Source organism: Podarcis gaigeae (assembly GCF_964106915.1).
Source record: "Podarcis gaigeae genome assembly, chromosome: 12".
NCBI classification, from domain to species: Eukaryota; Metazoa; Chordata; class Lepidosauria; order Squamata; family Lacertidae; genus Podarcis; species Podarcis gaigeae.
This window is the reverse complement of record NC_139688.1, coordinates 23,241,211-23,254,714: the sequence shown is the minus strand read 5'-3', so window position 1 is coordinate 23,254,714 and position 13,504 is coordinate 23,241,211. Positions and strand designations below refer to the sequence as shown.

Below are 13,504 nucleotides of genomic sequence, written 5' to 3'. Positions count from 1 at the left end.
ATAAAAGATTAAGAGTGTTAAGCCATGTCTATAATGATAGGAGTATGTCTGTTTTTCCTCTCCAAAAAGGGGAAAGGGGGGGTCTCAAATATCCTAGAAAAATTGTTTTAGTGTGAGCAACAAAAAGAATTAGAAAACTAGCTATTTCAATACCATGGGGTTTTTCAGAATGTCTCAGTAATTTGAAATGTGAACATAAGAAGTGAAAATGGTGAACAAATAATAAAATTTTAAAATACTTAATATATATTGTGCTTGCATGAAACAGAGTGTGCTTGCATGAAATAGATTTTTTCCCCCTTTAAAACTATTGAAACTAAAACCGAAAACATCTCCCCATCACTGCTACCAAACAGTGAGTGAATGGCGGGGGGGGGGGGGGAGAGACATTAAAGGTTATGTACTAATAAGGGGGTGAAATGCTAAATATTTATCTACTGGAACTATCATAGACCTTGATAATCCACACTGAATTTCACAATATATTAAAAATCTGTTCTATATGCGTCCAGATCTGACACATGAAAATTTCATGCACTAAACACACTCTGCATTTACCAGGCTACGTCTGCTATTCTGAACAAAAGTCTCCAAGGATTTAGTTCCAGAATCAATGCTCTATTGATTTTACTATCAATGAACATTATGGCTCACACGACTGGCCATTTTAAGGGAAGATAGCTTCTATTATAACCCACTTTTTAGAATATATACTGTCAAAAAATAAATCACTCCTTTCTATGGTAATTGAGCACTGTATTTAAAAATTAAGACGTCTGTTTAATTTTTAGGACCGCATATGAACAATGATCCTTAAGTTACTCAGAATCCTCTGATAATTTTAAATCTTGTTTTTCACATTTAGCAAATTAGTTAATTAGGAAGCATACAGATGATTCATTAAAGTACTTATTTGCAGAAATCAATTTATCACCTACGATGGACTTTCAGAGGCATGCATAAGAATTAAACAAATAAGGAAATCACAAAGCAGACTGCCTTTATGTCCTCTTTGCATCTTATTCATGCTCTGCTTTTGCACACTTCCAAAATATGGGCAACATAGAGCTAGGTCTATAATGCACACATGTCAATCAGATAACTATTATTGTGAAATGTATATTAAGTAAAACCTGAGATCACTATGTTTGTTATTATTGTTAAAGCTAGCCAAAAATAAGTTCTCATATTCAAAACAGAAATTTGGTATTAAAACCACAGACCAAAACTAGTTGATTATTCTACAGCACAACTGTAGCTTCAGGTAAACTGTAAAGAGGAAATTATAAGAGGACAAAGAAATATATTTCGCTCACCCATATTCAGCTTTATGCAGCATGCTGCAATGCCACTATAGTCTAGCTAGCTTAACACAATGCTTCAGAATTCCCAACTTTTATAGGCTTGCTTCAAACATATATCTTTAGAGTCTTAAATTATTTAAAATCTCAAAATTCTGAATCTACGCACATTTAAATTGAACTTTCTGCAAAATCAATGGAACTCACTCCCATCTAATACTTGCAGAGAAATTAGGTTTTAAAATCTAAGCTCAAAGGGGGAGAAAACACTCCCTTTCATCCTGCTGTTGTTGCCAAAAAATAATAATAATGTAAATGTACTCGCTTCATATACTTTCCATATGGTACATGTAGAAACCTCTTCATTATGAAAAAGGTGCTATAGGATTCAACCTTGGTGTTAGATCACTTATTTTGATGCCCAACTACTGGTTCCAGTAATCTATCCACAAGCATTTAAAAACGCTTTTCTAAATTAGAAAAGCTGTATGATTTTAAAACTGATAAGTTGTTGATCTGTCATTAGGGTTGCTTTTTTTTAAAACAAAAACACCACCAGCCTGTTCAGATTATATTTTCTATCATCTAATGGAAGAAAAGAATCTGTTGGAAATGAAACCATTTCCAACTACATATTAAAGACAAGCAACAACATATTTACTCTGTAATATTACAGTAAATGCAGCTGGATTAAGAGTAGCTTCCAATATCAAACTACATATATTGTTTCATCTCCTGCTCATTTGCCTACTAAGCATAGCAAAGTGCAGGATATTAAATCTTAAGAAGAGCCCAGTGGGTCCTGCTACAAACAGCATCCTCAAACTGCTCTTTAGCCTCCCCCAAGTTCAAAAAGCAGGTGGAAGGTTTGACACAAGAGGAGCTGAAAAGAAAACTCAAACAAAAATTCGGCCCTCACTCCAGCCTCTTTATACTTCTTTCACATCACATACTCAAATCGCTTCTGAGCTGGGGGGAGGCTGGACAGCTGTTTGGAGGTGCTGTGTGGGCAGCTTCAGAACAAACAACCCTTCCAAAAAGAAAATTCTGGTGTATGCACAAAACATGCTGATCTTAATCACCGCCTTGACGTTCAGTATGAGACTTTTAAAAAAGAAGAGCAAATTTGAAACGTTTTTTACTGCTGTGTAGATGGAGTTAGGTTGAGCTGCTACATACTGAGAAAATTGCTTTGACAACCTGCTAAGGAAGACTGAGAAACTTGAGTGCTTGGAGGAGATGATGGTCCATTGAGCATCTGCCCACAGTTAAACAAAGTCAGGGACCACCAAACCTGGAGCACATGAATCTGAAGGAAGGACCAAGGGAAACTAATTTATTATTTGGTAATTAGTTGGTAAGCACATGGTTTAAGGGGGGGGGGGGAAGCCCAGCTAAAATAACTGTTAATCAAGAGGCAACAAGAATTTTAATGCAAGAGAAATAGCCTTTATATTTGTTATTAGCGCAGTTTTTGCAACTGAATCTGTAATCCAAGCGGCCAAGAATTCCCAAAGGCAGAGTCCTGGAAAGAGATGTCTCAAAGCAGAATTTGTTGGGCTTAAAAAAAAATTTTTTTTTAAGGGAATACTTGCTTTCAGGGAACATTCAGGGATCATCACAAGCCATTTTTAGGCATTTAGCTGAATAACCATAAAAAGCAACTCATTTTACAGCAACTCATTTTACACAAGGCAACTCATTTTACAGCAACTCATTTTACACAAGGCGATGAAGGCTTGCACCAATTCAATTAAACACGTTTCTGAGATAATTTCATTAAATGATTTCCAATATACACATTATGTGAAATCCCTAAATAATTTAATTTCATGGCAGTGGTCAGTGTGGTTGTGGAAGTACACAGATGTACTGGGGAGATGTAAAAATAAACCCATACAAAAACACAGGTTATTTAGAATACTAGAAAGCCATGAACAGTGAACATGCAAAATAAACACTATCAAAAAAATTAAGTGTGTGTAAGTGTAGGGGGGTGCATTTAAACTAGTTCATACCTTTTGCAACCATTTGACACCAGACATTGACCCCCTATTGTTAAACTTCCTAAACTTCCTTGATCTATGACTCCAAGCTGAAAGACTGCAGTGGGAGGCAGGGTAAAAACCATACACAGAATCTCCAAAACTCCTCTGAACACTGTTCCATGGCTCTTTCAACACAGAGGATTATCTGAAAGTAGATAATCTCTACTATGAGACCTGGACTCATGCCAAGAACCTCCTGGAGAACTTTCAGCATCACTACTCAGAGAATTGAAAACCTAGAGATATTTTAAACAGAACTCATTTGCTGGCAGCAAGCCCTTCTTTTCTTTGGCCAAAATATCTGGGTCACTAACAGTAAAGTGAGCATCCTAATAAACCACAAGTCCAAAGTAAAATACAACAGTCCTCTGGAAAGCAAACCAAGTACAAGCAATTGCCTGATAAAATTATGTTCTCACATAGATATAGAAAAAAAGTGTCTGAATAATATGCAATAATTAAAAGCCTTTTCAAATATTCCTATTTTTGCCATATCATTTAGGTTTTTTAAAGGTGTGTGTGATATATATCTATATATAGAGAGAGTGTGTGTGTGTTAAAGTCAGCACATGGAGAACAGTAACCATGGAGAAAATAACCCAAGTCCACAACTTTTGGTGAGATCCTGAAAAATGGAAGATGGCTTTTCAGACTTAAAGGATTTGAGCAAAGCAGCAATACCCACAATCAGATTGCACTGGCCACAGTGAAAATCCACAGGTCTTACTCTATAGTTGGAGAATCTGAGTATCAGCTTAACAATTAAGAGGGAATGAACTGCTTCACTAAGCATGTGTTAGCAGTCTAAAAGCTCATATTTATATTACAAATTATAAAGTTGTCACCTGGTTCTTTTATCAACATAGGCTAGAACCTAGCACATATGAGAGAGCCTATAAAATTCTGGCTAACCTGGCTCAGTTTAGCTGGGGAAAAACTCTGCTTTGAAATAGATACAAAATAAACTCACCTATGCCTTCTCTCTTCATCCTTTAAAACCTCATATATGGCCACCAACTAGAATGAAAGCATACTTTTATTTTTCTAAAAACAGCAACACACCAGCAACCGTGAACAGAACAGCTAGAATATTTTGCCACAATACTGAAAGTATACTGGGCGTTTTTGTACTCTTAAAACTAAGAATGAATAACAGTTCCTAAAATCAAAGAATCAGTTCAGGTCATTCTGTGTAAACTAAATATTTCCCTGTTTTCAGTAATTTTCTGTTCAAGATAGTAGCAATTTAATTATTCTGTGATACAAACAAATCATCATCATCCAACTTTCAAAGCATGCTCTACTGTTTCTCTAGTATTCATTATAATTTCCAAATAAATTCCAAGTGAACAACTGTTGAAAAACCATATATTAGGCCTTCTTTGAAAAATACACCCACAGAGTAAAGCTTAATTTTATACACATTAAACATTAACATGTTTGATGAAATGTTTTTCCATTGCAATGCAAAACACGCAGGTTGTGGCACTATATTAAAACAACAACCACAAGAGTGTCAAGGAGTCCACAAAGTCTTGTTCCCAACCCTAAGCATTCCCATTATCTAAGTATGTTTAACTTCTGACAGCACATGGTGGTGTCTTTTTTTTTACCCATTTTAAATTTCTGTAGGAGTTGAAAGCTTTAGACCATAGTAAAGTGGCAACAAAAGCTTCCAAACTTCCCCAGGTTAATCATTTCAAAAAATATTACCCCACAATCACCATTATATTTATTCAAGGTTTTAATGATCACATGATACATTTTAATGCTTGTATATGCATCACTTACTTGTCTAAACTGGGTTTCCGCATTTTCATCTTTATTCTTATCTGGGTGCAATATTAGCGAAAGCTTGCGATACGCTTTCCTAATGTCTGCCGATGAAGCATCCTGAAAAACACAAAGCAAACTTTGTCAGAAATGAATTCCCAGAACCTTGTTAAGATCTGAGAAGACAGCCAACCAAGTGCGGGGACCTGAGGCAATGTAATTTGAGCAATCATTCTTCAGCCGGGATATGCAGCGAGCCAGGCCCACATGACTGAACAATCAGTCAATCTAATTTTGCTCTCCTCTTAACTTCTTTCACTGCCATGTGCTCATTACAAGAAGATAGTATTTGCCAGAAACTTTCAAACACTTGCTTCCTTAAAATTAGTCAATAAATCTTCAGCGGTAATTAACAGATCAAAAGGACAAATTAAAATTAATACATTGGCGTATCTTCTAAAATATTCCCTTTTTCTTCAGCTATTACGCTCATTTTTACAAGTAGCAAGGCCTCAGCTAATGTGGTGCCCTTAATATTAAAATTACATCTCTATTAATTTCTTGCAGAATTCAAGCAACCTTTGTTTCTGCTTGTCTGCGTAAGAGGGCTTTCACTCACAGCAGCATCGGCTTGCATTTCATGAGAAGGAAATGGCAGAAGTGCAACCAAACAATAGCATTGCCCTGATCTCAGTTCACTTTCATTATTATTATTTTAAAAATGAAGCTCGAGTGTTTTGTATTAATTGCACAGATGCGTAAGTAAATTCGGTTTCTAAGAACACCCGGCAAAAAAAAAATGTTACAGTTAATCCCTACCTCTTCCCTAGAGGAACAAAGCTGTGTCTAAATTACAAAGTATCATTACATATACCCTGAAAACAACTAGTTTAAGGGCCAACATGTCAAAGGCAACGTATGCTGAGCGTTTACATAACCACCACAATAGTCTAGCCTCAAACAAACGTACCCTAACTACCCCTAAGAAACTGTTTGGTATAAAGTGAAAGTCTTGTCAAGTGAACTAAGCATGAGGATTTGGTTTCAGAGAGATATTTCATCTCGGATTAAAGTAATAAAGCGGGATATATGCCGGTTTCGCATCCTCTCCCATACATCATTCTCTAGAACTACATCTGCACAAACTATTGTTGTGGGTCAAATCTGGAAGAGGTTCTAAAACTACAAGAAGTCAAAAATAAGACAATTAAAGCAGCACTGTAATTAGCCTGTCAAACCTTCAGCACAAAGCACTGTTTTCATTACAGATTTACAGCACAAGCCTAATTCAGCACAAAACATTTCAGGCCAGAAAGGAATAATCGGGTGGAGTGTGCTGCATGTGTGAGGAATCGTCTCTGTGTTGCTACATGCGTGCTACATGTGCTGTGAGAACACAGAGGCTTTGAAACAGAGGCATGGAACTCACCCATGACTGTCTCCACGCAGGCCTCATGCTTTTTCTTACACCAAAGGGCTTTTTGTGTAGAAAAAGCATGATATTTGAAGTGGCCTTTTCACTGCTTTGAGTAATGGGGAGGAGATGCGGGCAGGAAAAGACTATTAACTATACAAGATTCAGGATATCATCACCAAGGCAAAATTTTTGCATTTTCACAGGCAAGATATGAGCACCTGCTGAAATCCCCAATCTATTTTGCAGCTGTAAACCACAACACACTTACTGAGGAGTAGCCTTTTTAAACACGGTGGAATTTCACTCTGATAAAACATGCATCAGATTTCATCAAGAAACTGACAAAAAAACAACAACAACAGAATTTAGGATATATTTAGGATAATTAATTTCAACATCCTTTCTGATTATTCTAATACACCCTGTTTTTGCAAAAGAGTGTGGGCTTTTTTCTTATTGTGGTATTGAAACTGTATCACCTAAAGAAAATTAAAGTTAGACGTTGTGCATCTTTTCACTCAAGAGTCTACTCCTCAGATCCAGCAAAGGAGAAAAAGATGCAAAATTAGTTCACTCTGGAGACACAATTATGAATGCAAGTATGAAGGGGAAAGTGGCTTTATTTATACACAGAAACCCAACATGCTATATATGTAAATTAAGTAATTTGGGGGCTAGAAATCTGCACCTCCACCTCCAGCTTCAGCAAGATGTCTCACTAACACAATTTCATTATGTTTGGACATGGCTGTGAGGAGTTGAGTTAGCCAATGCAATATTGACCATGACTTTGCAGTCAATTAGACTAGGACAAATTGTGTTCAGCATCTGTCACTTAATTGTGATTAAACCCTAAGGGGTGGGGGAGGATGTAGAAGGAGGGAGAAGGCAGCGAGGGTGAAGATTCATGTTTAGCATGGTGCCTTGTTTAGGCAACAGTTATTTGTCTACACCAGCCTCAAAGTTAGGTCAATGCTGTAATAGCTAATTGGTTTCTACAGTAAGAATATTGTTGTGTTGCTACCTATTATTTGTTAATAAATAATTATCATATTTATTAAATTATATTATTGCACTCTAGGCAAATATAAACTGTTTCCATATAACCCCAGACCTTGGAGAGGTTTCCACTAATCTTGCTTTTTGAAGTATGTAAAATGCCAAATTGAAACTTAGAGTCATTCCAGTAACCACAAAAGATGGATTTTGGCTCTAGATTTTGATTATTATTGGGGGGGTTTTAAACAACACCACCACCACTACCACACTAAATTTCATTTATGTCTTTCAGTAAATAATGGTAAAAACAAAAAAACCTAGAATCTCTCTTCCAGAGGAACTTTCTTTCCAGTATGAATGGCCATGACTGTATGCTAAATGCTCAAAGAAAACTGTTCTTATTCAATCTACAGGCATCCTGGAGCTAATCCAGAGCTGATAGCAAGAAATGTGTTTCCCCTAAGAAGCTGCTTCTCCCTGTGGACTGTAGGCACAGAAGTTCAGCAGTCCCCTGGGCATAATGTACAAGGCAAGCGTGATGGTGACTGCTTGATCCAAAGCGTACAGAAGGGCAGCATTCTAATCAACTCTGATATGGTTTGGTGTTACGTCTAAGGACTATTTCTCACTAAGGGTAAATCTGTCTGCGCCCTACCACTTCAGACTGCAGGTGAGGACTCCTGTGATTGAATGCTCCATAAAAAAGCAATATGTCATCTTTGCGGAATAGGCAAGTAGATGTGAATGAGAAGGGCTGAGGGTGAGCTCTCTCTCTCTATCCCCCACCCCTGCCCCCAATACCAAGTTTTCTATCTGGAGGGGGCAGGGAATGTAGGTTCATTCAATCAAGTGAGCCCCTAACCTGCAGCTTCAAGTGGCATAGCCCAAGCACAGATTTACCACATCAGTGAGAACTAGGCTGATATCTTCAGCATCACCATCACTTCCATAAAGCAGCCTATTGCCAAGGCACAGAGGGGACTGCTACGTATTTCAGCCTAAGCTGACAATGGGAATTTCACAAGTACCTTTGTTATTTACTTTCAGGTTTGTAATCAACATACTTACTGCTGATTCTCCATCCTTCCTCTCCTCCCCACCCTTGTAAACGGCATCCCTTCCAAGTGGCCAAGCATTCATCACGTTGCTGATTAAAGTGCATGCTGCTACACAAAGCCAGACTTTGTTGTAAAATAGGTTTCTGTTAACTGTGAGCATCGATCAAGCCTGCATTTCATGTTATCGATCTGTTTTAATCATAGCAGACTAATTTCATTTACTAGTTTTACATAAAAAATAAATATATATTTTTTGGGGGGGATATTCCATGTTCCATTTGCAATGCTGTCATTTTCCTGCTTTAAAAACAAAACAAAACAAACAACCCAAACACTTTCTCACCACTATGACTAATTTAAAATCACTTCTACACATTGCAGTGGTTAACATCCAAATGTTTTTGGTAATAAATTGGACTTCGGCTGCAACAAAATGTTAAGTGGGATTGGGGGGGATTAATGCAGGGGAGTATGCTCAACTCTTCCCCACCTATACTCTCCGGCCAATGCCTCCCTGAGCTATTTTTAATCTGTCCTCCTTCCTGACCAAAAACTGGGGTGGGGTGGGGTCAGGTCAAGGTGGGATGATTGCCTGCAGTTAGAGCAGCCTTGCTATTTACCACCCATCTGCTTCCTGGAAAGCCAATTGCTACTTGCCATAGAGGAGTTCCAAAACTGAACTGCTGTACGGGAATATCTGCCATTCCACTTCTCTGGGTCTCCTTCCACTCAGGTTTCGGAAGGGACATCTTTTCTCACAGCAGCTACACTATATGTCAACATCATGTGACTAACTGTTGCTCCTCAGAAACCTTATGGACATTCTTACACATCACAGCAGGCTATCCAATGGAAGAGGGCCTCACAGCAAACAGGTGATACTAGTTAGCTAATGAGTTACTCATCCTTCACCCTAGGGTTCCAGGGCAGGTTGCAAGAATTATAACACAATATAAGAAACCATTTAAAATAATCAAATAGCTATATATTTGGTACACACACAGCTACAAGGCTTTTACTGTTAACCTCCAATTACAGTGAACTAAAGATGGGTTTGGCAAAAGCAAAGGACCATGGGAAACAACACCCCCCCACCTTGACCTTATGTACAGTCTTGTAGATTTCTCTGTGCTTGACGTTCTTGCCAGTAAGGTCATGAGGAACCAGAAAGTTCACAGACTGACTCACCAAGGACCTAGGTTGCAATAATAGCAATAAGATAAAATGCCTGGTAAACAAAAGGTAATCAGATGCAGGTTTTGCATCTAAAAGCAGCTGCATCCACAGCTCCAGGAGATACAAGCTTCCTCCATCAACACTACACACCAGACAAAACAACAGTGCCTGCAGTATGACTCGCCAGGAAGCCACTCACCATAGTCAATGTTCTTGATAGCTAAATCCATTCAAGAGACCCAGCCACAAGGTAAAACTTCCAGATGAGTCCTCCTCGTTTGTTTACATGGCCCAATCTACCCCTTACCAGAACATTCCCCATTACATTACAGGGGTCTTTTCTCTCTTGAAGCTGCTCCCCTATGCCCAAGTACACCTATTTGGATTTTACCTAATCCCCTTTTATTCCCTCACTTTAACAACCTCATAATGCTGGATCACTTTTGGATCCCCTACAAGCCAGGTTTTAGTCATTGTCATGTCTACTCTCTTAGCAATCTCTCTGCGTATCCCAGGAATGTATTTAGCAAACCACTGAACTCAGACCTAAGTCTTACCTATGCCTGTGATCTTGTTTTACTTCAGGCACAGATGTCCTCTGAGCTCAACATCTGGGTCCCAGGTCTTCTACAGCCAAACACACATTGTTTTCAGGAGTCCTTTAGCCAGCACCAAGTTGTACATTTCACAACTCAGCGTTATTTCTCCCCTTTAAGTTCAGAACTCTTGTTTCTCTAAATTGGGTGTGTCAGAATGTGGCATGTGTCTATCAGTCCTCATTTTAACACAATACATGCAATAACTGAAGATGGCTTGCATTTTGGAAACACATATTTAAAGAAAAATGAGCAAAACATACATTGTAAGAATACTAAGTAAGTAATTCCTGGAAACTGCTTTATTACATCAAACCCACAGCACAAATCTATTGACTGAATGGGTTTCAAGGTTTCGTCCAAGCAGATAATACATTCACCAGATACGAAGCATGGGGCCCTCTGTACCCAAGAACACTTGCACATCTCTCGATGCTCCTGGGCTCACAAAGCCTCCAAGTCTGATGAAAGAAAATACACAAGCCTGTTCTCTCTTTTTTTTTAAAAAAAAAAAGTATCTAGGAGGCTTCTCCACTCAAGCAGAATTTCCCAAATAACTGAGAGATGAAGATAAATGGTTTCCCAAGAGGCATGTACGAAAAAAGAACTACTCTCTCCCAACTAGCCATTTTAACTCCATCCTGTTTCTCTGACAACATCCAGGGATAGCCAATGAGAATGTGGGCCCTGCAACTATGCAATGCAAATACTAGAACCACTGTCCCAGTTTAGAACTGCATTGGAGAAGAGCACTAAAATATCATCCTGGAGGAGCATCAGACACACATAACTTCCTTAATAATGGCAATATTCTATATTTCAAGTGTTTGCAATGCTTCACCTGTAAGGATTATAACCAGATGATACAAAACCCTGTGAGGGATGTCAGTGTTTTCATCATATCACAGATGGGTGACTGATAATGGACTGAAGCCTGAGGACGTTTGGCTTACTTAAGAAGATATGGCAAGTTAATGGCAAAGATGAGATTCAAACCGAAGACTTCCTGACTTGTAGCTCAGTCCCCTAGCCTCTAGTAGCATTCACACAAACACCCAAGCTCCTTTCATTAAACTTAAAAAACAAAAAAACACACCAGTGAACATAGTAGCTATAGTTCAGCAGAGTTCATCTATAATATAGAGAAGAGAAAGTGGCTATGCAAGCCAGGAGAATGAATGTTTTGTTCCTTTTCATAAAAACACCCATCCACCTAGGTCCTTCATCACAAATCGTACCAGTAGCTCCCTATTTCCACACAGATTTCCCAAATTACAGAGTTAGGTGGTTCAAAGTAGTGTCAGATTTCTTTTTTTAAAAGTTAGCAACACTTCTGTACACTCCATGCTTTCATTTGATGGGTGATTTATTTGGTACCTTAGCAGGCTGATTCTCTCTCACACTACAAAGGGAACATGTAAATTTCCACCCACATTTTGGCCATATTCTACTGGCTGTAGTTATGCCAGCAAATACCAACACCAGTGTAGCCATATAGTACAGCAACATTTTTATTAGGCTAACTGTGGGTACAGTCACTTATTTCTTGTCAGGTCTAAGTGCCGTTTCCTAAAGTCAGTGACAGATAGGAAAATCTATTTTTTCCAGGAAAGCTTTTCCAGCCAATTATTGGCAAGGCTGTTAAAGTCTGGCTCTGATAATTGCTGCTTGATCTTTTGCTGCTCCACTTGTTTTCCTGCTGTTGATTTTATTTTTATGTGCTCTTTTAATCAGTTTTCCAATCCGTACATGACTTTGAATTATTTTTTAACAAAACAGAAAACCAGTCTATATGTTTTAGCTTTCTATACTTGCACAACCAGTTCTGTTACACATTACACACACACCCCAAAGTTAGTGCTACCCATTCCACCACTAAATTTAGCACCACCAAGTATTTCATGGTCGTAAATCTCTGAGCAGTTTTGATTTAGGGTGACAATTTATACAGCATCAGCTAAGCAAGTGGTATTGTGATCTTCTTTCACAGAGTTGTTACACATGGGCTGAAATAGCCTGCAGGGCAACCCAGGAAACAGCCAAAAGCCCACTATAAATTAAAATTAGTTACATGCTCTTCTTAAAGAATGCAACTTTTCTAGAAAGAGCATTGGAATAAAATTGACTAGTGCAAGACAGGTGCAGAAAGCAAGAGAAGAGGCACTCCACTTCATGACTGGAATTCATATTCTGATACAGCATTTTACCTACAATTATGAGTTTAAATTGCACTGACTGCTTCAGTGTTTTGCACCAGTCTAAAACATTATGTCACTCTTGGAGTAATAGCTACCATAGTCTCATCTTTGGGCTTTGTTGTTATGTTATGTATTTTGTGTTTCCATTTTGCATTTTTATGTTGTAAACTGCCCTGTGATCTTTCATAAAGTAATAAATAAAAACTTCTGGATGGTGCAATTCCCTTGTTGGCATGGACCAACATCCATGGAGACTCGCAAAGCCAATGGAACTCAATAATTCTCTGAGTATTATTTCTTGTTGTCAAAAACTGTAACAATCGTTCTTGCCTTACTGACCATCAGGATGCAAAGTTGACTACTGCTGCAATAGAGCAGCCTTCCCCAACCTAGTGCCTGTCAGTTGTTTGAGACTACAATAATCCCATAATCTCTGACCACCAGCCATCCTGCCTTGGTCTGGTAGGAGCTATGGCACAAAACATCCTGAGGGAACCACGGTGGGGAAGACTGCAGAAAGGCTCTCAAATATCACATAAGGCCAATGCTTGGGGGCTTCTGTATGCTAACACACTCTTCAACATTACCTAATATCACTGACCTAGCAAGTGTTCCCAAATATTTTGCTGTTTGAGGGGTGTAGCTCAGGAAGGTGTTTGGCATGGGGAGTGTCCTGAGGCCAGATAAACCCTCCTTGATTGTTTTCCTCTGTGCCATTGAACTCCAATAACACTTCTTGTTTGCTTGATATGAAGAAACTCATCTACTGTAGAAAGGTAAAACCCACATTTAAAAAATACAAAAGGAGTTAACATTTTCCTAAAGCATTAAGCAAATTTTCCCTTGCAGTCACCAACTTTTATTCACCCAATGCCTTTTAGTACAGTACTCAAGGATGTGGAGCTGAAAGTTTCCCAGTGCTTTATTTTTCCACAAAA

At 38.4% G+C, this 13,504-nt stretch overlaps 1 protein-coding gene across 1 annotated transcript in view; it reads right to left on the bottom strand.

The window, feature by feature from the left end:
• Nucleotides 1-13,504, bottom strand: part of DNAJC1 (DnaJ heat shock protein family (Hsp40) member C1) — a 70,725-nt gene that overhangs the window by 47,083 nt on the left and 10,138 nt on the right. Inside the window, exons 2-3 of the mRNA XM_083704949.1 lie at nucleotides 5,141-5,242; nucleotides 4,320-4,366 (exon numbers count right to left, since the gene is read on the bottom strand). Coding sequence (XP_083561075.1) covers nucleotides 4,320-4,366; nucleotides 5,141-5,242 — 149 coding nt within the window. The remainder of the gene's footprint in view (nucleotides 1-4,319; nucleotides 4,367-5,140; nucleotides 5,243-13,504) is intronic.